Here is a 25,918-nt window from a genome sequence, read left to right as displayed (position 1 = left end):
AGATCCCGATTACGACGCAAATATGTGCTATTGGCCCATCAAGCTACTTAAGCCTCCCTCCACCCACGGTCGTCCTATTTGTCGTTTCGTGAAGTTCACTGCGGTCTCCATGCATTCAGTGGTAAATAGCACTATCTGCCAGCCATTTACTCGCCTGCTATCAGAGGGAGTGTCATCAACTGCGTTGGCCGTGACTCTATGGAGTAGTACCTATTGCAAACTGCCATAGCATCATTGTGAGTACTGGCACAAACTAGCCAGTGTATGGAAGGCGAACAGTCATTTCAACCAGTCCCTTGAGATTTAAGGTATTGCGGAACATGAATGTTGACTTCTTTAGGTAGACCATTCATACAACCCACCTACACCAAGATGCTCATTCGCTCAACTCCTACGGAAGACGCTCTGGACGATGTCATCACGTCCGAGCACATCAGAGTTGTTGCCCTGGTATTTTATGGCCGGCGAGAATTTGTGTCAATTCTCAACCACTACTTGAAGGTGAGACCTGCCGTGATCCAATGAACAGTCGCTCCCAGATTGGGCGTCTAACCTATGTATAGAGAAACTTGAAAGAAAATGGAGGATTGCTCGACGAGGTAATTTTCGCTGTCAAAACCGACAACAGAGACGACATCGGCTATGTCCAGGAGCTCGTTGCAAGCACCCCAGCTTATTCACAGCAAACTATAACGACAGAGTTCGAAATAACACCGTTAGGTGATCAATACTCCAGCCAGTTCCAATCCGACAGGCAAGGCAAATACAACTGGAGTCACTGGACCGGGAGTTGGTCTGTTGTGTCCGAGCCAGAGAGCATATACATCAAGATAGATGATGATGTGGTATGCGTGCCAAATTTCCTTCCCCTCCAGATCCGGGATATAGGACAGACTAACAGAAACATATAGATTTTCTTTGATGATTGCACAATTCCTGCTCTCGTCAAGCGTCTTTTAGAGGACCAGCAGTACTTTGCAGTCTCTGCCAACGTCGTAAATGGAGGCGCCATCTCCGGTGTACACTATCACATGGGTGTTTACGAGCCATACTGGCCGGTGAGTGACTCTAGACCATGTTCACATGCTTCCATGCTGACGAACGGATTAGGAAGTAAAATGCCCTCCGCAAGACTCGACAACGACAACAACAGGAAGCGGAAGCTCAAAGAAGAGCACCTGGCGACTCTCGGAGCTTCCTGAATATCAGGGGCCTATCGACGGCCCGCCTGGCTTCCGCATAGACGGCTCAACACCAGCCCCGTATCAAGGTCATCGTTGGCTTCATGTTTCCACGAGCCAAGGAAAGGCGTTCGACCCATCACTCTTCCCTTGTTCTACTTTGGGTCTCACGGTCAGAGGCCCAAACACGACAAACTGGGCTGCAGCCGCACAAGCACATTACTCCCTGCTCCACCACCTAGAGACAAGTAATACTTCGCAGTACAGATTCGGCATCTGGGACTTTATGTACGAGCGATGCTCAATCAACTTCATAGCCATTCGCGGACGCGACATACTAGACGCCTTTCCTTTTCCCATTGGTGACGATGAGGAGTTTCTGACCAGAGTCAGGCCAAAGGAGCTAGGTAGACGTGTTGTTGTGGATGGTGCTGGACTGGTGGCACACTTTGCATTTACAGAACAGAGAACTGCCAATAACGGTGCAGCTTTGATGTGGACCGACTTGCTTGCTAGATATCGGGCCTATGCCGAGGAAGTGACTGCCAGTGCAGAAGAAGAGTTCGTGTCGGAGGTTGAAGAGGTCTAGATTAGTACATAGTCCTAAGGAACTTGACGTGGTTATTTGCTTTCTGTATGGAGATTGGCCGTTCAAGCAGCACCGGAAGTGTATGGCAAAGCCAACACCGTTGACAAGATGAACTTGTTCGTGGGGTGATTATCCTCTAGTGATAGAACTGAAAAGGCAATGGTCTATTTCCTCTAGTATGGCCGAATACTTCTCAGAAGAGGTGATTGAAGAAGATAGTCCAGCAAATTCCCTGAAAGATGTGAGTAGTGTATTGTCGATTGGGTTTTCTATACAGAGAGCGAGCAGATACAACCTGTTCCCTGCTATCTGGATGGCTATAAGTCTCCCTAGTCCTCTCTCTTTCAAAGAAGTGGGCGAAGACGCGCGAATGATGGTCTCGACGTTTTCTACATGTACCCAAGCTACTGAATCTACCTGTGTTCGCTGGCTAAGTTCCACACAGATACGTTCCTCTCATGTCTCCTTGATGCGCTTCCGAATCTTCTGCTGTAAAGATTAATGCTGTTCTTCAACTTGCCGCTCTCCATCAAGCTGGCCAAGTTAGATCCAGCTTCGCCTAACCTAGAACAGTCACAGTCGATGCCTTCTTCACGTAGTGGCTCGCATCTTTATAAGAGCTCCGAATAGCAATCGAAACGTGGGCGTAAAAGTCTGGCCGAGCTGTGAAGGAATAGTTGCTCAGAGGTAAGTCAAGGCGTTGTCAAATTAGACTTAGACAAGAGGCCGTGGCAGAAGATACAAGGCCAATCCGTTTCCCTCAACCGACAACATGGACGGTGAACAATCCAAACGTATATCAATTGTCCCAACTAAACTTCAGTGGTATCTCCAAACATTATGTCAAACCCAAACTCAATCGCTTGCCAACGATGATGTGTACTTCGCAGAAGCTGATATCTTTGAACCCGCAACAATCCCATTACCAGGCTCTCCCCTTTCCGATGCCATATTTTCTAGATCCGATTCTTCAAATGCGACACACAGGGACCATGGATTCCTGCCATTAAACGAGCGAATAAAGGAAAAAGAAACCGGCAAAATCGATACGCCCGCGTGCTTTTCAAAACCGTGATTTACCTAGGAGAAGTCGATTGCTCAAACTCGGTCTGAACCCGGATCCCGTTGAGTGGAATGTCATCCCTTTTGAGGTCAGCCCTAGGTTCGCTCTCATCGAGCCGCACAGTTGTCAAAGTGTCTTCATACTTGGAGTCTGGCCTGAACTTTGAGTTCATAACGACCTGCTGCGAATCAACGACGAAGCCGTCGTCGGACTCGGTCTCGTCCTCCAGGCGGTAGAAGGCGTTGCCGTTGGCTCTGCGCGACGAGTCGTCGAGGGCGTTGACGCTCCTGTTCTGGCTGGGGCCGGACATCTTGCTGTTCATGTTGGACGACTTGCCGCTGGTTCCGCCGCGGGTCGGGGAGAAGAAGTTTCGCTTGATGCCGATCTTCTTGAAGAAGAGGCGGATGACCGGCAGGAGGGTGGGAAGACAGGCGGAGATGATGCCGGCAGAGATCTCAATGATTGTCCATCCGACTGTCGGAGCGAGGGTATAGGTGGGATCCGAGTTGCTGTAGGTGAAGAGCACCGAGGTACGGTATGCAGAGGCGAAGACGACGCTGAAGACTCATCAGTACTCAAACACGGACCTTCAGGGAGGGCGTGGGACTTGAGGACACTTACAAGAAACCCAAGCCAAAGGCAAAAGTCAAACCCATCTTCTCGGCAGTCCTCAGCTGAAGGTTCCAAATCTGTGGAACGGGGAGGACCAAGATGGCCAGATCCGTAAAGATGGTCGACGAAGCATTGGCGATCCAGGTGCCGACCTGGTTGATGCAGTGGCCCGGGATGTCAGGATACCACAGCTTCTCGACGGGGACGCAGATGAAGATGAAGAGGAACGTGATGGTGACGACCCAGATCATGACGAAGCCGCCCACCGCCCAGGCCATCTTCTTGAAGTAGGGCACGTGGAAGATGCGGTAGTACATGAGCAGGAGACTGATCTTGGTCCAGCCAAGGTTCCAGGCGTAGAGGATTTCGGCCACGACGAGCCACTTTGCCATCATGACGATTTTCGTGGGCGGGACCTTGTCCGCGTGGAGGCCCATGCCGTTGTCGTACATGGCGAAGATGAAGCCGATGACGACGCAGTACCAGCCCTATCAAGCGAATACGATACATGTTTAGCTTCCAACGTCTCGATTTGTCTTGAACGATCGCGTATGGAGCAATAGGAAGAGGACAAGCAGTATAATCTTCTGCTTGCTCTACTGTCTATTGCCTGAAGAAGAAGGAGAAAAACGAGATATTGGCACACTGGAGAGGGCAACCAACCACTGAGAAGATAATCATTCTGTCGTCCCATTCAAGCTTCTGCTTTCTGAGCCGGCGACTGATGATTCGCAGAATCACGCAGCCAACCGCCAAGATCGTCATCGCCGTCGCTACTTGCACGGTCCATGGCTGGAGGTTATCGGGGTTGTAGCCCGGCAGGCCCGGCAGCACAGACGGGCTGTCTGCTGCCCCCCTCACGACGAGTTCTTCAACTGGAGCCATGGAGCATTCCGAGGTTTGATGTCGAATGGATGGATCAAGTGATGCAGGCTCTCGATTCGGAGGAAAAAAAAGAGGAAATGGGACCCGGAGCAGAGAGGGCGGCGCGAGGTCCTCTTTCATACGTGTAATAGAATACTCCTTCCAAGTACCTACTTCCAAGGTTGCATTCTCTAGGTACTCTCTTTTTTTTACTCTTCTTGCCTGCCCTCTGGAGTCCGGTTTGCTTCGCCTATCAAGCCCCCCCCTTGACTTTTCAGTTAGTAGTTCCTCTTGTCAACAAGGTGCTCGACGCTAATACCGGGCTCATGCCAGGGGTGGCGATGTATGATTGTGGACACCATGACGGTGGGTTCAGGATATGAATTGTGGGAGAGGCTCCCCTTTGCCCGTGAGGGCAATCGAAAGGTGTGCGGCAGCACGACTCGCTAAACGACGATTCGTAACCGGAGAATGACGACGATCAGCCGTTTGGTGCCTCATCAACGCATGCAAAGCAACGGCGGCCGCCCCCTCATCGCAGTTCGAGGCCGCCGTTCGCCGTCTATCACGACATACCTGTTCAGGGGCATGTTTATCACGTTTATCCGTACTTGTGGAACGCTGCAAGCAGTCATTCCAGACCTTCCCTACGAGTTAGGTACCCAGGTAGGGAGCACATTCGTTAGACAAGCAAGTTTACAGTCAATTGGGGGCGACGGAATAATCTTCAAAAGTCAATGCCAAATAATAATCTGACAGGATCAGCGGCTCACGTGGGTTAGCGAACTGCTGAAGAAAGGCGAGCAAGGGTAACCCTCGTCCCCCCCGTACCTCGTAAACATGCACATGTACGGTGGTTCAGGTTGGCTTCCACTTTGTCGACCAGAGTCCTGGTTCGATTCCATTCTGAAGTGGGAAGGAGACTGGGCAAAAGGGCTCGAAGAAGAAGACAACAAGAGTCCAGCCCTCTTTCTGCCCTTGTTTTCCCTCTTTAGCGTCAAACAGAGACTGACGAGGTTGGATTGGGCGCGCACCGTATTATATACAGGTGCCTGTATGTGTCTATACTGGGTTATCCCTGTGCGGCGCAGATCCGAAGTTGCCATCGATGCAACGTGAGGAGGATTCTGTTAAGCAACTCGTATGTATGAATTAATTTGTCTGTACTGTGCCGTTTCGACGGCAATGGCCTTCAGCCGTGTGAGTGCCGGGGGCGCGAGTCATTGGTCCGCGGCTTATGGACAAGGCTCCTGCGAGTTTCTGGACGGCTTTCCAAGTTCTTCTCGCTCCGGCCGGGAGAAGCCCTGCGCCAGGCCAATTGGGAATCTTCTTGTGCCGTCCCCATCTCGACTGGCATCTGCTGCTACTCTCAACCTCGTTTAGCGCACAGGAACCAAGTGGAGGATAAGGGGCGGACCGTTTCCTCGAGCAACTGAGGTCTCGTAGGTGGCTTGACTAGCCAGAACCAAAGCTGAAGAAGCTCACACAAGTCACTGTAGAGTAGTAGTAGCTCAGTCTTTGGCAGAGCTGCCTTGTCGTGCTGGTGAGGGCTGAGCTAGGCGTCTTCGAGTTACAGGTGCATTTCAAAACTCCGCCAGTTCCCCTGCTGAATGCCCTCCATTTCCGCACATTGCCGGGATGACTGCCGGACGAACTATTACCCAGCAACAGGATAAAGCAGAGCAAGGCAAGGCCGAGAGAAGTTGCATTGCTCGATCCATCCAGATGGGACATGAGATTGACTCGCTTCAGGGCGGCCCCGGGGGGGGTTATGCGGTTGCGGTCGCATGCCCAACTCGATACGGGCACGTCACCGGCATCTCGATCAGGAACAGGAACGATAACCCTGAAACAGCCGCCTGTGCCCTGATGTCCATGGGGTTGCCCAAAGCAGCAACCGTCAGCAAGGAACATGCATGTGTCATGTCACCGATCCGACTGGCTGGCCAACAGCTAGTGCTACCACCCAGCAGTCCACAATCTCCTCCCCGTGGCAGACCGGCCTTGCCTTCGTTCCCCCCCATGGCTTGAGCCCCGAGAGGCAAGATATTGGATATTACTAGTTCCTTTCCCGAGACTCTTCGCCGTGTCTTCACCGCCAGGGCAGATGCGGGTCGGGGCAAATTCATGCCCACGCAAATAATGTGGTTTCAACCCCCGCCGAGGCTGGTCTCAACGGTTTCTGGAGGGGGGGGGAGAGGCCGAGGCTCAACTCAAAGAAGCGCTTGGAGGCGTTGAGACGGCTCCCTTTTTTGCTCCGGAACCCGGCCATGCCATGCTCGATGGCCTGTGTAGCCTGTACTACAAGTAAATACTTAGTCCCCCACGCCTTTGCCCGTTCTCTCGACTCTTGAGACCGAGACGAAGAAAGAAGGACGAAGGGAACCAGACGCAACCGAGAACTACCGCCCCCAGCATCGTGCCCTTGAGAGCCCGCCTCGACTGCTACATACTACATACCTACTCCTCTCACTAAGAGACCCTACTAGACGCTTTTCCAGCAGACACAACCTCCACTCTTCTCACCATGACTGCCGGAACCACCATCAGAGTGCCGCACCTTGGCGGAATCACTGCCGGCTACCGCCTCTCCAACGGTGCCGTCGATCCCACCAAGCCTACCGTCGTGCTCATCAACTCCATGTGCATGACCTCTGCCTTGTACGACACGCAGTTCGGCAACAAGGACCTCACAGATGCGGCCAACCTGCTCGCCATCGAGCCCCTTGGCCATGGAGCCACCGAAACCACAGCCGAGCACTTTACCTACTGGGACACGGCCATCATGGCCATCCAGGTGCTGGACGCTCTAGGCATCAAGAAGGCCTTTGCCCTGGGCACCAGCCAGGGAGGATGGATCGTGGCCCGAATGGCTCTCGTGGCGCCCGAAAAGGTATGTTTGAGCAGCTGTTTCGCTTCTATATCTCGCTTTATATATGTCGTATGAACTTTGCTTTCGTTGAAGTTGATCCCATCCCTGTCGCATCCATTCCCCTCCCCCAGTTGTCTCCACGACTACTGGCACGGCTTCAGCTCCGTTTGGCGTGTCTCACTGCTCCTTCGCCTAACAAGACACCTGCTTGTACTATTACTACAAGTGGTAATGGTGCTATTCAGCGCACTCCAAACATGACAGTAGGCTTCTCCTCGGAATACGAGGGCTAACGTGGACATTTGCTCGAGTACAGATTCAGGGTCTCATGATCCTCGGCAGCTCGCTCGACTACGAGTCGGCCGCATCTCGGGAGAAGGGATGCTGGGATCCCGCCACGACGCTGGGCCCCGTCGTCGACAGCCTGTTCAGCACTGAGCCGACGCCCGACTTCCTCATCGACGAGGGGCTGCGGGAGAGCGTCGTCAACATTGGCTTTTCTGGGGTCATCACCCCTGAGGCGGCCGACTTCTGGAAGGCCACGCTCAACAAGGTCTACTCCGGCGATAACGGGCGGAAGAAGCTGCGTGGAGCTTTCCTCAACCTCCTGGAGCGAGACGGCCTGCTGAGGCGGGTGCAGGACATCAAGTGCCCTGTCTACTGGATCCAGGTTAGTTTTCAGCTCTTTCACCAGCCTTGTTTCGGCTGTGAATGATATTGACCATGTCTACAGGGCAACCAGGATCCCGTCTACGGCGTGGAGGTGCCAAAGGACCACATCAAGGCCTTCAAGTCCTCTGTCGAGACGGATCTGTCTTTTACTGATGGTGGTCACTACCTCAATGCCACGACCCCCAAGGACGTGGATGCGAAGCTTCTGCAGCTGATCAACAAGTACTCTGCTTTGTGATAGTCCAAAGGAAGAATGAAGTTTTGAGCTCGCAACATCAAAGTCGTTATAAGATACCATATAGTCCTACGTAGTACTACTCTATACCAAAGCAATGCATATCTTCAAGATCTGATATGAGTCTCAAGTAGTAGTATCCATAATGAGAGGGAAGCTCCACCTCGCTTCCCTTTAATATGCTGCTAAATCAGAGTCAACGTTACGCCTTCAGCTTGATAGTGGCTTCTCTATCGTAGCTTGACCTAACGGTCGACGATCTCTCTCCAAGCAGGCTTCCGTAATCTCTAGACAGACTACAGCCTCGCAAGGCATTTCTTCCACCAAGAGGGTGTGAAACTTGCCTACAACGAGCTACTATCACTACCTCTATGCCACCGTCGCTCCGCGGAAGTCTAGCTGAACCGGCCAACTCCAAAACAAGGCCAACCCGAAAGCCTCTGCCGAAATCCACAGACGAATCCACCCGCGCGAGATGAGGCGGATGCCGTACACCAAAGCGGTCAAACTGCTGGGACCCTCTCCCAAAAACTTTTTTACGAACCAAGAGAAATCCCGTGGTTTTCCAGCTTCGTGCAGGGGTTCAGTCTTGGTCCTGAACGCCGTCGAAAACTACCGAACCATTGATCCATGCAAGCCGCTCGACCGGCGCGGGCAACTAAAGAAAGAAGAGGAAGCCTACAGTATTCTTGTCTGTTATGTGTGCGCTTCAAGGGGCCCCGAATGGCGATCAGTTAAACTGCTTTTCTGCCATCATCCCGGCTAGACCGGAGACGAGCCGTTGGCCAAGGTTGGGAATCCTCCCGTTCGATCTTTGTTTGTCATCAGGGGGGGTAGAGGAGGAGGGAGGGGAAATAAATTGCATTGCCGGGATTTGAGTTCTCACTGCAGCAGGGGGGGAATGGCGGTTCCTTATTGAGAATCCGAATAGCTGGGAAGAAGAGACCCAGAAACACACGGGCTGGGCAAGCTGTGGTAGGCCTCGGTTGCAAAGCCCGGATCCTTCGCGCAGAAAAAAAGGTTCTTCTTGATCCTTGCCAATAGGAATGCCTCCCGCTTTCAGCTGGAGAAGCTGGAAACAGACCAACTACGACCAATGAGCAAGACAGGCTAAAACACGAGCTTGTATGTATGTACTGTAGCGTGACTGAATTGAGAGGGCGGCCCCAAGTCCAAGTCCGAGGCTGCAGTCGTAAGATGTCGCCACCACAAACGGGTGATGGGCAGACGGGAATCCCCTTTTTCCCACCAGAACCTCGGGCCGTCAAGCCTTCTTTTCTTCCGTGTCGTTCTTCCGTTGCCTCGAACATGAGAAGCCAGGGGTGTGAACATAAAGCTGGTTTCTTTCCCGCCCAATAACACACGCCTCATGACACCTTTGCGGAGCTGCTCGGACATTTCTTGCGCCCCCCTCGGACATGTCCTTTCAACTGCCACCCGCTCTGCTCTGCAATGCTCTAGGTATCAGATACTAACAACTCAGGAATGAGCCGTCGAATCGGCAAAACTTGCATGCCAAAGTAGGCCAAGACTTGTCGAGTTACAGGTGGCGTTCCAGGCTCTCGTTCGGGGTTGATGGGGTTCGCCGACAAAAGCGGAAGAGGAAACGCTCCTTTGTTGCTCGCAATGTCCTTTCTGAGGCCTTGGCAGGCAAGGCAGGCTTCCGTTTCTGTAGAAGCGATGGAAGCTATGTATCACTTCTCAGCCTGCTGCCAGGGCCTGTACCGGTGGCGATCGGGAATAATTCGTCAATATGCGGCCGACGGGATTGCTCGAGTCAGCGTCCGCCCTGTGGTCTTGAGGGTTTTCAGGGTCCGCTCGGGGAGCTGTCTGTATTTTTAGGTGTGACAGTTATAACAAGGAAACTTCTGCAGGAGTAGGGGATGGGCTTGGACGATTGTCGTAGAAACTCTGGGTCTGGCTATGCGATCAACGGTTGTCGATCTCGATGACAACTTGCAAGTCACTGGAGGGTATCAGCAATGCTGGTACATTGACTTTGGAGAAGCCCGAGCCGAGATGCTTGGGAGCATAAGCAGCTTTTGCTGTGGCTGCCGATTGTTTCAGCGCAGAGCAGTGCTGGCTTCGTAATTCTCTGGTGCGTACTCGAAGCATCGCGACCACTGGGAATAGAATGATCCTATGGACTCCGGGTATTTGGAACTGACAGTTCGTACATCCATCAAACACGTGTAGCTTCCGTCATTGTCAAATGAGATGCTTTTGGAAAATGATTAATCATAAAGTCTCTTGTCAACATCTACGTTGTTCTCAGGCCGAGCAGCCGAGTGGTCGCTCCAAATCAGCTTCATTCGCTAACGCTCTCAACGTAATATATCATGACTCCTCCGCCCTGTAAACCTGCGTCCCCTCAAACCAAGTCTCCCTCACGACGCCCCTGATCAGCCTCTCCGCCTCAAGCTCGACATCGCAGATCACAAAATCCGCCTTGAGCCCCTTTCTCAGGCTCCCCGTCCACTCATCCGCAAAGACAGAGTACGCCGATCCATGCGTCGCCGCCACGACGCTCTGGCATACCGTGAGCGCAAACTCGGGATTGACCACAGTCTGCAGGTTAGGCTCGCGGTACGACCTTCTCGTCGTGGCCACGTACATGTTGGGGATGGGCAGATGGGGAGCTGTTGGTGCGTCTGAGCCGAGAGCCAGAGGCGCGCCTCCGTCCGCAAACTCGCGGTATGCAAAGGCTCTCTTGCAGCGGTGCTCGCCAATGAGTCTCGGCCAGGCTCGCAGGATGGCGGGATCCGAGTGAACCGGCTGAATCGACGCAGTGATGCCCAGCTTCCCCAGACGCGCCGCATCTTGGGCGTCCGAGACCTCGAGATGCTCAATCCTCGGACGACGCGAGCGGTCCGTGTTCTTCTCCAGGACATCAATCGCCATGCGGATTGTCCGGTTGCCGATGGCATGCAGCGCAACCTGGAGTCCTGCTGCATGAGCCTTGGACACGATGGGATTGAGAAACTCCTCGGACCAGATCGGGTCGGGATTCGTCCCCGTCGAGTACGGCTCCGTCAGCGAGGCGGTACACGCATCGATGATGCCATCGCAGATTACCTTGATGCCGACGACGCGGCAGTCCGGTGTAGTGCGCGAGTTGTATTGCCCAGCGAGCTCGATGGCACGGTCAAGCTGCGGAATCACATCGTCGAGGGAGTCACTCGGCTTCATGAGCCAGTACGCGGCAATTCGCATTCCGCCCAGCCCTTCTTCGTTCCGTAGAGCAATTAGAGGCTCCCATATGGTCTCGTCCATGGCCATGTCAACCATTCCTGTATAGCCAGCTGCGTTGAACGCCTTGATAGCAGCCTTAATGGCTTCTTTGCGCTCCTTGATAGACGCCACCTTTGCCGTGAAGGGCCAGATGTACTCGAATACGGCGCTCTCGTTGAAGACGCCGTTGAGTTTGCCGTCTTTGCCGCGCTGGAAAGTTCCTCCCGCGGGATCCGGGGCATCTTCCGCAATGTGCATCACACGGCGGACCTCTTCTAGACCTGCCGAGTTGCACCACGTCGAGTGCAAGTCTTTGGTATCGACAAAGATTGGTCTTTCGTCCAGGTCGTCCAAGAGGGTCGAATCGACGCCCTCGGGGGTCATGCTGTGCATCCAGCCGCGGCAGAAGATACGGGGCACATCCGGGTGAGCCACCGCATATCGTTTGATCTCTGCCCGGATGTCCTCCAGGTTCTTGCATGCCTCCAGGCCAACCTTGGTGAGCGACTGTCCCAGCAGCAGGATGTGCAGGTGGCCGTCGATGAATCCCGGGAGAACAGTGTGATTGCCCAGGTCCCTAATCGTAGCGCCGGCAGCTTTGGCAGCTTCGACCTCGGTATCAGCCTCAGGGCCAACATATTGGATGATGCCGTCCCTGATGATCATGCACTCTGCAAAGGAGGGGCCGACGTCTGCCGCCGTGTTGGAGTCTGGAGACTGGTAGACTTTGCCGTTGACCAGCACGCTGAAGCCTCGAGAGCCGTGTAATTCACCCATTGCGCTGACTGTCCTCCGGTTGGTGTCTCGACTTTTGCAAAGCAAAGTAACAACTGGAGGAGTGATTGTTGCGTCTGCTTCAGCTAGACATGAAATGTCACGCAACTGATAGCCGGAGGGCGTGGGGAAGTGGATCAGAGCCGAAGCCGGATCTGATAACGGCGATCCGAGGCGCGAGCCGCCGTTTAAAGCCGAGATGCGGTTGAAGACTCCAAACAATCATCAAGTTGTTGTGAATCGAATTGCTTCTAATGGCGGCTATCTGATGCGGAACAGAACTATTTCGTTCATGTTATGCAGCCTCATCGGATCATAGTCATCAGCTCGGAAGCCACGGAGACATTCAAGCTCAATCTGACAATCTGAGTAATGGATGGCCCAGTCGGCGGTGATAGCTACGTCGACATACAATTCCCTACGGCAACTCACAGGGGACGTCAACATAGATGTCGCAGAGGGCTCGTGTATGAGTCGAAACCTCACTGAACAGACTCATTCATAGTATAAGTCGACATCTACCTTAGCCACAAAAAAAAAGCCAAACATTTCATTTCCAAGGCATACGGGAAAGCCCCCTCTCTACCGCATCTAGTGCGGCACATTGGCCGGAATCTCAGGCCAAGGCGTCCGGATAGCAGAAATGACATAGTCTCCCAAGATCCGAGCTCTGAAACCCGCCTCGCAGTACTGGAAGTAATACTGCAGTGCCCGAGACGTCAGCAGCCATATCCCAATATTCACAGGGCAATACTTGTTACATACCATCCATTGTCGTCGATAGGCTTCAATCGTGAAATCCGTGGCGCTCGGGTTCTTGGACACAAAGTCCGCTCTGATGGTCTCCCAGTTGGTATCAAAGTTCTCTCTCCAGCACTGCAGCGTGCGGATGTAATGAGGGCCGATGCTCTGAACGCTTTCTACCTCCAAGCCGCCACGCGAGCCATTGTGTATCGATGCCAAGAGCTGGTTGATGTTTGGAAGATACCCTCCAGGGAAGATGTAGCGGTCTATGAAGTTGTCGACGGTTTCTCCAGTCGAAGTGTACTGCGGGTAAGAAATTGTCAGTAGTACTATATCGAGCAATAAGTTCTCGAGCCTTACAGAGTTAATCTTTGTGATGCCTTGGACTACCATCCTTCCGCCTTTGGGCTTCAGATAGTTCGAGATGTGCTGAAAGTACTTGTTCATGTACTTGTCGCCCACATGTTCCAGCATCTCGATGGAGATGACCCGGTCATATCCGCCCTCCGGAACAGGAGCCTTGCGATAATCGCAAAGCAAAATGGTGATCTTGTCTTGCAGGCCAGCCGCCATGATCCTCTCTTCAGCAAGCGACTTTTGCTCTTTCGAAAGCGTCAGTCCCGTCACTCGGCATCCAGTCTGCTGCACAGCCTTAATGGCCAAGTCTCCCCAGCCGCATCCAATGTCTAGAACATGATGACCGGATGCGATTTCTGCCTTGTCGAGAATATTTTGGATCTTGCGGCGTTGAGCAGCCTCAAGTGATTCCCCTGGCTCGCCCGACCAGAGGGCGGAGCTGTAATTCATGTCGGGGGAGAGAAAGCCGGCAAAGTGGTTGTTGGAAGTATCGTAGTGGAACGAGGCATTCTTGAGAGCATTTGTGGTGTCGTTGGATGGGCTCAGATAGTGAGCTGCTCGTGGTATCATTGAGTATAAGAAGTTGCCGCCAGACGCCCCCAGAACGCGCTGATTCTTCACGTAAAGCTGCAGCGAGCAGTTTGAGTCTTTCGCTCTCAATGTTTACAGAGAATGGGGACTAACTGTGAACAGTCCAATGAGGTTGTCACACTCTACGTCTTGGACCATGTACGACTCTGACAGGCCCTTTCAGTATTGTCAGCAGTTGATCCCCGTACATATAGAGTATGCGTGGTCCTCTCACCAAGTCGAATGCCTGGCATAGCCGGACAAAGACCTGCGGATTCTTGACGATGACAACGATCTCGGCTTCTGAGTCGGCCCCGTCACCGCCAAAGGAAAGACTCTCGTTTTTGCCATTTTCGTACTTGGTCGAAATGGTTAATCGCCCGTGTTCGATGCGCTTTAGGATCTGGAAGACCAAGTTGCGAGCAGTCGACTGAATCCACGTTTCCGCCATCTTCAGGCGTTGCAACACAGATGGTTGATGTTAAGAGACAGAAGATCAGGCAGAGGAGCCGGCCATATTAAATACATATTCGGCATGGAGGGCATGAGATACATGTGAGTACATATGTTGCATGTGTAACCCCAATGACACCCACTTCCCGATTCTCGACTGGTGATTGTCTCGGCGGTCGGAGCCGCAGGAAGGATCACATCATACCTTACCTTGCTGCTTGTAGACTCTCCGGGGCATCTGCTTGTATACAAGGACACAGATGCGCTCTGTGTTCTTGCTCATGTCAAGAGGCCCATTAAGCAGGTAGCTATCCTTAATGGCCAGCCCACTGCCTAACAACATGATGTGGTCCCAAGACGTCTCCGGTCGTTCTCGTGCATCCCGCTGTAGCCTGGCTTTTAAATGGCCAGATATCGAAAGCATGGCGATTGAGTGATCACATTTATCAGGGTAGCATTAGGTATGAATGGGTGCACACGAATATGCAAGGAGACCTGGTTCAGCTGCCAACAACACCGACGTGCTAGCCAGAGCAAGGCGCCGTGCTTCTCTTCCCCGTTCATGGAACATCGTTGAAACCTTGTGATGCAATATGTCTTAATTTGGTCCTTCTCTTGTATATCTGAGGGGATAGTGGTTGCCTGTTTGTAAAGGTTGGGTAGCTTGCAGACCATTCACTGATTGAGCCTGTTGAGCAGTCCAGATTGGTCGATTGGCTGCGTAACAGCCAGAGGATCCAATATGGGACGCATGTAAGTCGAGGGAATACGCTTTTTGATGCGTGTAAGAAACGAGGATACGCCTCAAAGGGTGCACGCTGCCTGAAGATTGCAGAAGTGCGGGAGATAGGTTCAAAATCCTCGAAGCCAGAATCTACATACAAGATACCAAACTTACCGCTCTTGATATCTCTATAGGTAGTCTAAATCATCTCTGTGGTCGGCCAAGTCAGTGATTCACCTACAGGGTGAGCGAATGTGCTCGTGGCGTTGGATCAGCATCCCTCGCCCCTCAGGCCATGGCCACGCATCCATCAACCTCGATCCGCGCCGTCACAATTATATGCCTCAAATACCCAATTGCCGGACTATATATGTGATAACAGCCTCACTTAACGACTTTAGCACACAAGCCGGCGCCATCCGTCCTACAATAGTCTATGCTGTTCTCACCATATCAAAGCCATCAAAATGCGCCGCCACGCCCAAACTCCTCCTCAAGCCACCTGGACCGGCATCGGCTTACATGGGCTGCAGCGCCCCCAATTTCCCCAGCCATCGAATAAACAAAGAAAAAAAAAAGGACGGGCACGAAAATAATAATGCAGAAGCAACTTCAGCTCGAGACGGGATAATTAATGCATACACAACTCCGCCACATGGAAGGGAGAACCCTGCACCCCAGAGAAATCAAGTCCCCTTGCTGCAAGTCACACTGCCTCCATTTCGCTGGGCCGAGGCTGAGGCTCCCTTATTATCCGCACTTCCAATCCAACGTGCCGGCCCCGTCGATTTCGATACTGGGCGGAGCGAAGCTTCAAAACCTGGAGCAGTAGTGGTAGCGATAGCTTTTCGATCGCCCGATTCTCTCCCCCGCCCGTCTGAGCTTCAGCTTCTTCTTGTTCTTCTTGAGAAGCATCGCCAGGCAAGATCAGGATCAAGATCGACGGCATGCACCGGGGCGACAGCGACAACGAGCGCGTCGGCAAGGCAGCCAGCGACGCAATTGTCATCGTCGGGTGAGTGTTTCATGTCATGGATGCCTCGTCCCCTTCCTCGAGGCTCTCATCATCACATCATCAAAGGGAACCGCTCACTCACTGTGGTTTTCATCGTCTTTTAGCGCAGGCATCATCGGCTTGGACGTTGCTCTCGTGCTGGCCGAGAGGGGGCTGGGACCCTTCATCACCGTCATCGCGGAGCATCTGCCCGGAGATACATCTGCGACCTACACGTCGCCTTGGTCAGTGAAATGCCCCGTTTATCCGATATTGACCTCCGCTGTATGAACCCATTGACTGACTTGTCAAAGGGCTGGATGCAACTTCTCCGGCATCTCGGGTAACGATGCAAATGCACTCAAATGGGACCGCCTCGGCTACACGCATCTCACCAGGCTGGCCTCGGAGCATGGTGACGAGGCGTACATCCGCCGAACAGCCTCGATAGAGTACTGGGACGAGCACGTGCCCCATGACAAGATCAAGGCGATATCAGAGTATCTCGAAGATGTGAGTGCCTGTCATCTTTCTTCGCACCCGCCATCGCAACCACTCACAAAGCCGCAGTTCAAGGAGATACCAAGCCACGAGCTCCCCGCCGGCGTCAAGTTCGGCATCTCCTTCACCACCCTCACCCTCAACGCGCCCAAGCACATTGAGTACCTCTTCCGCCGGCTCAAGGACCAGTACGGCGTGCACTTTGTCCGACACAGATTCCCCACCATTCAGGCCGCGTACTCCAGTCCCACCACGAGGGTCGTCGTCAACTGCACCGGCATCGCGGCCAAGACGCTGCCTGGCGTTGAGGACGAAAAGTGCTATCCGACACGCGGTCAAGTCGTCCTTGTCAAGGCTCCGCGTGTCAAGCGCAACGTGATGAGGCATGGCAAGGACTACGAGACGTATGTTATTCCGCGGCCGGGGACGGATGGGCATGTGATTCTTGGGGGATACATGCAAAAAGGCGTGAGGTAGGTCCAGCTTTTCTCTCATACTGGAGATTTCGACTTCAGGTAGCTGACTCAGGCAAACAGTGATGGAGCAACATACTCGTATGAGACAGAGTCCATCATCAACCGCTGCCTCAAGCTCTGCCCCGAGCTCGAGCCCTTTGACATCATCGCCTCCTTTGCAGGCCTCCGCCCCTCGCGCGAAGGCGGCGCGCGGATCGAACGCGAAGAGATTGTCATTGACGGCAACAAAAAGGTCCTTGTGCACAACTACGGTGCTGGGGGCACTGGTTATCAGGCGGGATACGGCATGGCCATGGACGCGGTTGGCACTGTGGACGATGTGTTGCGGGATCTGGAGCGGGCCAGTCGACGGTCGAGGCTGTGATTGTTTGATTATGGAATGGGTTATTGTATTTTTCTCTTGCTTGTCTCCTTTCTTGTGTTGTTTAGTTTTCATACGTATATGCGTTATAAGGGTTTATTTCATGTCGTGCGTTAACGTGGTTTCAATGCCTGAGTAAAAGCCGTGTGTATGTCATGATGGGAGCTCAACCCACCAAAATGTCTCAGCTTATACATATGTTATAAATTGCCACACCGTCAAGATATCGTTATCAAAACATGTATACCTGTGTGTGTATGGAAAAGAATCAGTTCTATAAAATGAATTCCCTTCGCTACCGTTATATACATCTTGTTCAGCACCATCTCCTCGGCCTCTTGCCCCGATCTCGGAAATAACTCGCCCTCTATTTGGCCTGCCCTTTTCAGACCTTCCAAGCGGGGGAGCGAACCACTATCAGGGTCCTTTGTCCCATACTAGATCTTCCCCGCGCTCGGCTTGAGCAGCCATAACCCCTCTATGATGTTATTTTACGGGCGATTTGCTTTGCTGAGGTTGCTGAGTTACGAGCATTATTAGTCAGTTGATGGGAGGGCAGAGATCGCATAGAATTGCCCCGTATGCCGAGCCGAGTTGACGAGACAGATGCATGACATGTTCATTGACTCTCTGGTCTTTAGTCTGTGTGTTTTCTCTGTCTTTTCTTCCGTTGTTGATAGCTGGCTCAACCTCATACGTTCATCGGACACCTATATATATATATACTCATCAAGGCCATCTCTTTGTTATTCGTCGCCCCTTCAGTCTATACATGAGAATTAGAAAGGCACAGCCTGGAATACCAAAACTACACCAAAATGCCTCTACCCAGCTCGTCACTCTTTCAGGATCCCACCTACGACATGTTCAAATTCCCCTCGCGCCGAAGCGTCGTCCACAGCACCGAGGGCATCGTCGCCTGCTCACAGCCTCTAGCAGCGAAATGTGGCCTCGAGGTGCTGCGCGCGGGAGGAAACGCCGCTGTAAGCTGATATGAGAACCCAATTCCAAACCCAATTCATGTGAATCTTGACTGACATGCTTGCTCTCAGGATGCTGCGGTTGCGGTTGGTGCGTGACAGCTAACCTCCTGCAATGAACCTCAACTCACAAGTATCCTGACTCACATGTGATTCGCAGCCGCCGGCCTCAACATGACGGAGCCCTGCTCAACAGGCATCGGCGGCGATATGTTCATCCTCTACTGGGACGCCGCCAAGCAGCAGGTCTTTGCCATGAACGGCTCCGGCCGCTCGGGCGCCAAGTGCACCCTCGACCAGATCCGGTCCGACCTCGACATCCCCCAGGGCACTGTCGGGCAGATCCCCATGGCCAGCGTCCACGCCGTGACGGTCCCAGGTGCGCCTGCTGGATGGGTAGACACGGTGGAGAGGTTCGGCAGCGGCAAGCTGAACTTGAGCGAGATCCTGAAGCCGGCGATCCAGCTGGGAGAAAAGGGGTTTCCGGTGTCTGAAGTGACCGGCTACTACGTACGTCTTCTCCTGATATAGCATCATGCCTCATGTCATATATTTGAACTGACGAATGAACAAAACAAAGTGGTCCAGCGCAGAGCATCTCATCCGAAAGGCCTCCCCCAACTACGCAGAGATGCTCAAAGTCGACCCCAGTCAGCCCGACGGCGTCAGAGCCCCCCGTCCCGGCGAAATCATGAAGAACCCGACCCTGGCCAGGACCTTTCGCACCCTCGCCGAGCAAGGCAAACCCGGCTTCTACACGGGGCGCATCGCCGAGGAGCTCGTCAAGGTCGTCCGGGACCTCGGCGGCCACCTGACGCTCGAGGACCTGCAGCACCACCTCGAGCAGGGCAGCGAGCCCGTCGAGCCCATCTCGCTCAAGTTCCGCGGCCAGGGGCTCAGCAGCAAGGAGAAGCCCGACGAGGGCATCGAGCTGTGGGAGCACCCGCCCAACGGCCAGGGCATCATCGCGCTCATGGCGCTGGGCATCATCCAGGAGCTCGAGAAGCAGGGCGAGATCCCGACGTTCAAGCCCGACGACTTCAACACGACGCCGTACCTGCACGCCATCATCGAGGCCCTCCGCCTGTCCTTTGCCGACGCCAGCTGGTACGTCGCCGACCCCAACGTGACGCCCGTCCCCGTCGAGGGCCTCCTGTCCGAAAAGTACCTCTTTCAGCGCGCCTCCCTCTTCAACCCGTCCCGCGCCCTCGACCTGGTCGAGCACGGCGAGCCAAACTACCCGTCGCCCGCCCTCCAGAGCAGCGACACCGTCTACTTCACCGTCTCCGACGCCCACGGCAACGCCGCCTCCTTCATCAACTCCAACTACGGCGGCTTCGGCACCTGCATCATCCCCCGCGGCTGCGGCTTCACCCTGCAGAACAGGGGCGCCAACTTCTCCCTCGACGCGAGCCACCCCAACCGCCTCGAGCCTCGCAAGCGGCCCTACCACACAATCATCCCCGCCATGGCCACCAACCTCAAGGACGGCTCGCTGCACTCGTCGTTTGGCGTCATGGGCGGCTTCATGCAGCCCCAGGGCCACGTGCAAGTCCTCCTCGGCCAGATCGTCGGCAAGCTCAACCCCCAGCAGGCCCTCGACGCGCCCCGGATATGCGTCGGCGCGGGCTTTCCCGAGCCGGGCAAGCCCGTGGACTGGACGGTCAGCGTGGAGGAGTCGATGGATCCCGAGGTGATTGAGGGCCTGAGGCAGCTGGGCCACAAGGTGGTCGTTGTCGGAGGAGGGCCGAAGCGAGGCCTCTTTGGCCGAGGGCAGATTATCCGGTACACGCTTGACCCGGTGGAAAAGACGCCCATCTGGTCGGCGGGCAGTGACATGAGAGCAGACGGAGCAGCATACCCATTGTAGATGAGCCGATTGATAGACAGAACATATCGCTTATTTATATTCCCTAGCCCGAGTTTAAACATACAATGTCCTTTTGCCATGCGTCATGTTTATTCTCATACAGAGTATATCATACATTATCCTCGCCTATCGACCGTCTCCTCGGCAAACGTGGACTCTACTCCTTCTTCTCTCCCTCCTCCGCCTCGACCAGGACCTTGCTCTCCTCAAACAGCTTCTGCAAGTCGCCGTTCTGGTGCATCGAGACCAGGATGTCGCACCCGCCCACAAACTGCTTGTCGACGTACAGCTGAGGTATCGTCGGCCAGTCCGAGTACTCCTTGATGCCCTCCCGCAGCTCGGGGTCCTCCAGCACATTGAAGGCGGCGAACTTGTCCGGGCTGACGCCCTGCATGCCGAGGATCTGGATGACGGCGCGCGAGAAGCCGCACTGGGGCGTCTCCGGCGTGCCCTTCATGAAGAGGACGACGGGCGCCGACGCAATGGCCTTGTCGATGGCGGATCGGGTCGACTCGGACAGCAGTCGGATCTGGAAGGGCGTCAGGGGAGCGACGGGCGCGCGGAAGGCTGAGAGAAGCGGGCGAGCAGCAGCTGGGCGAGCAGCTTGCCGCAGGAAGCTCTGTCATGGCGCATCCAGAGTTAGCAAGGCGTTTCTTCTCGTTCGAGAAACCTGACATGAGGCCCAGCTTCAGGGAGACGTACAGAAGCGACTGATCGTGCAAACATGGCTGTGAGTTGTGTGACCTTGCGATTGTTGCAAGAGATAAAGGCAGCCGAGGAAGGAAAAAGTTGAGCCGACAATGACTTTGACGGCCAAATTTGGTGGAGGGGTGATGCAATTGAAGCCGCTGACCAATCACACAATTCGGTTCACCAACCAGTGTGAGTGACAAATCTCACCAGAGGCTCGGGTTCTCGCCACAGGACAAAGCGAGGCACGGCACGAAGTAGGCTTATCTGTACTGTCATAAGCTCCCTTGTTGGATATCCGGTGTCGTTGATTCCGCCTGGAAAGCCATCTTCTTGCCTTTAGCTATCTTCCCATTAGCTCTGTGTGTTTCTTCTCGCCCTCTTATGGTACCTACCTAGACATCATCATGAAGCATCTTAGCCACCTCTCCTCCGATAACCCGGCGCAAGACGTCTCGCAAGCCCGCAGCGATGGAAAGCTGCATCTCTTGCTGGCTGCATCCGGATCCGTAGCGACCATCAAGATCCCCAACATCATCCAGGGCCTCTCACGGCATCCCAACCTGTCCATCCGGCTCGTGCTCACCAGCTCAGCCGCCCAGTTCCTACAAGGCCAAGCGGCTGAGCAGCCAAGTCTCGAGGACATTCGCAGCTATCCAAACGTCGATGCGATATACACGGATGAGTCCGAATGGGTCCAGCCGTGGACTCGGGGCGCTCCCATCCTGCATATTGAGCTCAGAAAATGCAAGTCGACTTGTCCCGTCCTCACTTTAGGTGACACAATTGCTAACTTGCAAGCATAGGGGCTGACCTCTTAGGTACCTGCTTCTTCTTGTTGACTCACCCCATGACATACCTGTATGTAATCTAACAGCAGCTTCAGTCATCGCACCGCTCAGTGCAAATACTCTTGCCAAGATGGTCCACGGCATGACCGATTCTCTCCTGTCCTCCATCATCCTCGCCTGGGACACCGACGGCGGCGTAGACGGCAAGAAGAAGAAGATTCTCGTCGCCACAGCCATGAACACGGCCATGTTCCGCAATCCCGTCACGCAGCGCAATCTGCAGCTTCTCAACGAAATCATGGGCGGCCCAGGCGGATGGGTCGAGGAGCTGCAGGCGATTTCCAAGGGGTTAGCCTGCGGTGACGTCGGTCAGGGCGCGATGGCAACTTGGCAGACAATCGTGGCCGCGATTGAGGAGAAGCTGGGACTCACTGCTGGGGAGAGCAAAGACGCAGAGTGAAGCTTTTTACAAAGAATTTCGAGATACTTCCAAGTTGAAGCCATCGCGACACTGCCGCCTGGTACCGAGTGCCGCTCGAAGCAGCAGGTGGTCAACGCAATCCTGCCTGCCCAAGTGGTCTCCCCGCGAGGGACTCGCTCCTTCCGTCTTTCACATCTCAACCATCACTTGTTTTTCTTGACCCCCTCATTCTCTTCATCCTCTACCGATTTTGTCCTCTCCATCAATCCATCACTTACCACCACTCTGTTCCCATTCTACACTATTACTCGCAACTGCATTATCATGGCGCATTCCAACCAGTCATCTCTCATGGACCGTCTCTTTCCCCAAGAAAATCACCCAGCCGGTCACTCGTCCTCGAGCGATGACCTGTCCTCATCAACTCTCTTGGGGCGTCTGAGTAGTCCCGGGATATTTTCTGCATCCAAGGGCCCTCTGTCATCCTCGTCATCTCGAGACGAGCAGCTCCGGTCAAACGATCTGTACCGCGCATGCTTTGCCACTTTTAGCAATGATGCAATCAAAAGCAAGGCTCAGGAAGAAAAGGTAGCGGAAGCCGACTCGCTAGAACAACTCAAAGGTTCGTATCAGGCTCGAGTTGTGTCTTCTCCAAGATGATTAACTCAACATGGTCATCTCAGAGGCATTTGCTCAGGAAGGCGTCGAACTGTATGCCTTGGCAGTCGAAAAGTTGGCCGAAGCCAAGCGAGAAATGACACTTGAAGTCGAGCACTTTGCCACTTTTGCGTCCTCGATGGCCGCCGATATTGACGAGCTGTATTTCAACCTCTCGTATCCGCTTTCAAAAACTCTTTGCCACTCAAAGAGCTTCCCTCAGGCTACCATCGAGGCGCACCTTGCAAACGCTAAGGAGGAGCTTACAAAGGTAGAGAGTGAGTTGGGTCTGCTCCATCGCGAATGGTTAGACCTTATTCAGCTTCAGGAGGATCTGCGCCAGGAGCTTTTGAGGATGGAGGAAGGTCCTGTTGCGAATGGAGAGGCTACCAATGAGGATGAGTACTACGCCGAGATGGCTTCCTTTAAGCAAGAAATCGAACGCATTGTCGCCGAAAGCAATCAAGCCATCGACGAGATAGAAGAGGTATGAGACTTGGAGCTTCACAAGAATATCAGGTTACTAACTCGCGTGGTAGAATTACAGGGAAGAGGCCCACGCTCAGTCGATGAGGATTCTACAGGCCATGCTGGTGGATTGAATGCACATGGGAAGTGTCGGCAAGTGAAGGAATCCTTGTCTATTTCCATTTATTCTGTCATGAGCTACCAAGTACATACGCTTATGTATCTATGTTCCTCAGCCCGCAGCATCCCGTCTTCAAAATCACGGCCATGTCGCGACATGCTCCCATTCGCCATTGAACGCCCATTCATCCCTTGTGTAAATCATACAACCCTTCGACTTTTCCCATGCAATAAAAATCTAAACAAGTCATCATCGTCAACGTCGTGCCATTTCCCGTTCTTCGTCGCAGCTCCGCCTTTTCGGGTTTACTCCCGCTCAGGAATGACAACGCCCCACTCGTGGTCGACGTTGCCGTACATGATGTCGCCAATCCAGGTCTTGATCTTGGAGGTGATGACGTTGGGCGTGTTCTCGGGGCCCATGGGAATGTTTATGTCCTTGCCGCGGTGGTGGATAGCCGAGACGGGGCAGACAAAGTACTGGAGAATTATTGTTAGCTTGACGTTTCACGTTGTACTGATTCCACGCAGTGGTTTCACTTACGGCAGTTCCAGCGGCGAAAGCCTCGACCAAACGGCCCTCGGCATCGGCCTCAATGACCTCGTCAATGGTGTACTTGCGCTCCGTCACCTCCAACTCGTCGCTCAGGCGCGAACGAGCCAGCTCCAGGATGCTTCGGCGCGTAACACCGTCCAGGATGAGCTTGTCGTCCAGGGGAGCAGTGATGAGCTCCGTCTTGCCGTCCCTGCGCTTCCAGACGATGAAGAAGTTGCTGGCACCGGCCTCGGTGCACTCGCCGTCCTTGCCGTACAGCCACAGGATCTGGTGGTAGCCGCGGGCCCGGGCCTCGGCCGTGGCGGCCAGCGAGGGGCCGTAGTTAGCACCGACCTTGGCGTAGCCAAAGCCGCCGACCCAGGCGCGGACCATGTCCTCGGGAGAGGTGTGCAGGCGCATGCCGCCGGGAGGGCTGTCAAGGCGCGGCATGTAGGTGACGATGATGTACAGCAGGGCCTCGCGGGGCGCCTGGACGCCGAGCTGGGACTGGGTTCCGATCAGGGTCGGGCGGATGTACAGGTAGCGGCCGGGCTCGTTCTTGGGCAGCCACCGGGGTCCGTCGACGGCCAGCAGGGCGATGATGAGCTTCTGCAGCTCGGCGGGCTCAAAGAGGGGCAGGGAGATGCGGCCGGCGGACATGTGCATGCGGGCGCAGTTGCAGTCCGGGCGGAAGACGCGCAGCTTGCCGTCGTAGCCGCGGTAGGCCTTGAGGCCCTCGAAGCACTCGGTGGCGTAGTGCAGGACCGAGGCCGTGGGCATGAGGCTCAGGGGGCCGTAAGGCTTGATCTCGGGGGCGCCCCAGCCCTCGGAGGCGGACCAGGTGGCCGTCAGCATGTGGTCGGTGCAGATGGTCTGGTCGCTGGCATTGGCAACCTCCTCGCCGGGGACGGGACGGGGGTCCTTGGTGAGGTTGTAGATGAGCTTGGAGGCATCGAGGGGGGCGGGCGTGGTGCCATTGCTGGGCTTGGTGGGCTGGGTGGCCTCCTTGACCTGGATGTTGGCCGCGGTGAGGTCGACGTCCTGAGTAGGGATAGCGGAGGGAGCCATTGTGTCGATTTGGTGGGATAGGTGGAGGAGGAAGAATGAAGATGAGGAGAAGAGTTGAGACGGGATGTTGTTGTTGAGGGAGTGAAGGGGAGGGTAAATAGGTAGAAGGAGGAGGGAGGGTCCGATAATATAGAGGAGCTGGCGGGCAAGATAAGGTCCGATGGCGGGTCTCGATGGAGAATGACTCAAAGCGTGCCAGGAGAAAGAGAGAAGAAAAAAAATTGATCAGCCGCGGCTTGTGTGTGCGTGTATATCGTATGGAACCTGGGAACTATTTTGGACGCCAAGTAACAAGAGGGAGGCTTGAGGAAGATGCTACTAGCCAGCAGCCGGTTCCACGTTTTGGCTTAAATTGGGGGATTCCAAAAATCTGGTACGGCGGAGATTTTCAGTCTTGACGGTGATGATCCTACGATTTTGTCAAGAGTCTGTAAATTGTTCCCAAGTCTGCTTTCCCTTGCCTTTTTCGATAAGACTGATACGTGAAAATTCGGGAGTCTGATGGAAGGCAAAGAGAACAAAATAGTGGTTCTCTAAAATCTTTCAAAAACTGACTCGAGACAAAAGAGAGGCAAAAAGTCGCCTTTTTATGACACCAAAAAGGGAAAGGAAAGAAAAAGGTTCTTATCCCGTCCGTTCGTCGGTGGCTCCACAATAAAGTGGTTTAGCGTCTGGAAGTTGTGTGAGGGTGTGAGTACCTTGAGGCTGGACAGCGGCTACTCAAGGAGCAGCATCGGCACGCGGCGTAGAGTGGGGTCACTCGCGGGTCGGTTGTAGGTACGACTCCGTGGGAACGCTAGAAACTCCAAGTTGTGAAGGGGATAGAAGCTGGGGATGGCCGTTGGTTCGGCTTGTAGAGGCTCTGGGGGGTGGATGACTTTGTGGTCGGTGCTTCTACTAAAATCATGGTACTGTGATGTTATTACTTTAGAGGTCCAAGACTATGTTTATAATGCTTCACAGAGAGGGAGAGGGAGAAGGAGGGAGACGGCCATCAGCTCTAAAAGCCAACGGAGAAATCAAGACGTCACCGACAAAGGCACAG

The 25,918-nt window shown here is 54.1% G+C and overlaps 10 protein-coding genes across 10 annotated transcripts; 5 read left to right on the top strand and 5 right to left on the bottom strand.

Moving 5' to 3' along the window:
* Nucleotides 1–435: 435 nt before the first annotated feature.
* TRIREDRAFT_39426 (uncharacterized protein) lies at nucleotides 436–1,713 on the top strand (the record flags this gene model as incomplete). The annotated part of the gene is made up of 5 exons (XM_006968866.1): nucleotides 436–501; nucleotides 564–700; nucleotides 755–845; nucleotides 912–1,058; nucleotides 1,111–1,713. Coding segments are annotated over 5 exons (1,044 nt in total), but the record flags the coding sequence as incomplete, so codon positions are not given.
* Nucleotides 1,714–2,846: 1,133 nt separating this feature from the next.
* TRIREDRAFT_5647 (GPCR, PTH11-type) lies at nucleotides 2,847–4,330 on the bottom strand (the record flags this gene model as incomplete). The annotated part of the gene is made up of 3 exons (XM_006968853.1): nucleotides 2,847–3,390; nucleotides 3,455–3,933; nucleotides 4,109–4,330. The coding sequence occupies 3 exons, from the start codon at nucleotides 4,328–4,330 to the stop codon at nucleotides 2,847–2,849; spliced, it is 1,245 nt and encodes a 414-aa protein (XP_006968915.1).
* Nucleotides 4,331–6,836: 2,506 nt separating this feature from the next.
* TRIREDRAFT_69066 (uncharacterized protein) lies at nucleotides 6,837–8,091 on the top strand (the record flags this gene model as incomplete). Its single annotated transcript, XM_006968957.1, has 3 exons — nucleotides 6,837–7,202; nucleotides 7,498–7,851; nucleotides 7,915–8,091. 3 exons carry the CDS (start codon nucleotides 6,837–6,839, stop codon nucleotides 8,089–8,091), a joined length of 897 nt encoding a protein of 298 aa, XP_006969019.1.
* A 2,352-nt stretch (nucleotides 8,092–10,443) lies between these two features.
* TRIREDRAFT_51998 (uncharacterized protein) lies at nucleotides 10,444–12,077 on the bottom strand (the record flags this gene model as incomplete). Its single annotated transcript, XM_006968890.1, has 1 exon — nucleotides 10,444–12,077. A coding segment is annotated over exon 1 (1,542 nt), but the record flags the coding sequence as incomplete, so codon positions are not given.
* Nucleotides 12,078–12,684: 607 nt separating this feature from the next.
* Nucleotides 12,685–13,764, bottom strand: TRIREDRAFT_68924 (uncharacterized protein; the record flags this gene model as incomplete). Its single annotated transcript, XM_006968889.1, has 3 exons — nucleotides 12,685–12,795; nucleotides 12,859–13,140; nucleotides 13,198–13,764. The coding sequence occupies 3 exons, from the start codon at nucleotides 13,762–13,764 to the stop codon at nucleotides 12,685–12,687; spliced, it is 960 nt and encodes a 319-aa protein (XP_006968951.1).
* A 2,297-nt stretch (nucleotides 13,765–16,061) lies between these two features.
* On the top strand, nucleotides 16,062–17,276 carry TRIREDRAFT_68956 (FAD dependent oxidoreductase; the record flags this gene model as incomplete). Its single annotated transcript, XM_006968956.1, has 4 exons — nucleotides 16,062–16,180; nucleotides 16,250–16,448; nucleotides 16,506–16,904; nucleotides 16,965–17,276. Coding segments are annotated over 4 exons (1,029 nt in total), but the record flags the coding sequence as incomplete, so codon positions are not given.
* Nucleotides 17,277–18,091: 815 nt separating this feature from the next.
* On the top strand, nucleotides 18,092–20,123 carry TRIREDRAFT_5645 (lincomycin-condensing protein; the record flags this gene model as incomplete). The annotated part of the gene is made up of 4 exons (XM_006968852.1): nucleotides 18,092–18,256; nucleotides 18,326–18,344; nucleotides 18,414–18,763; nucleotides 18,834–20,123. 4 exons carry the CDS (start codon nucleotides 18,092–18,094, stop codon nucleotides 20,121–20,123), a joined length of 1,824 nt encoding a protein of 607 aa, XP_006968914.1.
* Nucleotides 20,124–20,173: 50 nt separating this feature from the next.
* TRIREDRAFT_81730 (uncharacterized protein) lies at nucleotides 20,174–20,851 on the bottom strand (the record flags this gene model as incomplete). Its single annotated transcript, XM_006968888.1, has 2 exons — nucleotides 20,174–20,742; nucleotides 20,826–20,851. 2 exons carry the CDS (start codon nucleotides 20,847–20,849, stop codon nucleotides 20,281–20,283), a joined length of 486 nt encoding a protein of 161 aa, XP_006968950.1. The 3' UTR covers nucleotides 20,174–20,280.
* A 369-nt stretch (nucleotides 20,852–21,220) lies between these two features.
* Nucleotides 21,221–22,064, top strand: TRIREDRAFT_68966 (uncharacterized protein; the record flags this gene model as incomplete). The annotated part of the gene is made up of 2 exons (XM_006968955.1): nucleotides 21,221–21,572; nucleotides 21,694–22,064. 2 exons carry the CDS (start codon nucleotides 21,221–21,223, stop codon nucleotides 22,062–22,064), a joined length of 723 nt encoding a protein of 240 aa, XP_006969017.1.
* A 1,283-nt stretch (nucleotides 22,065–23,347) lies between these two features.
* TRIREDRAFT_123820 (branched chain aminotransferase) lies at nucleotides 23,348–25,367 on the bottom strand. The gene is made up of 2 exons (XM_006968887.1): nucleotides 23,815–25,367; nucleotides 23,348–23,750 (listed from the first exon to the last, which is right to left on the bottom strand). The coding sequence occupies exons 1-2, from the start codon at nucleotides 24,871–24,873 to the stop codon at nucleotides 23,577–23,579; spliced, it is 1,233 nt and encodes a 410-aa protein (XP_006968949.1). The 5' UTR covers nucleotides 24,874–25,367; the 3' UTR covers nucleotides 23,348–23,576.
* Between the last annotated feature and the right edge of the window lie 551 nt (nucleotides 25,368–25,918).

This window comes from Trichoderma reesei, assembly GCF_000167675.1.
Source record: "Trichoderma reesei QM6a unplaced genomic scaffold TRIREscaffold_27, whole genome shotgun sequence".
In the NCBI taxonomy this organism is placed as follows: Eukaryota; Fungi; Ascomycota; class Sordariomycetes; order Hypocreales; family Hypocreaceae; genus Trichoderma; species Trichoderma reesei.
This window is presented reverse-complemented; position numbering and strand designations above follow the sequence as displayed.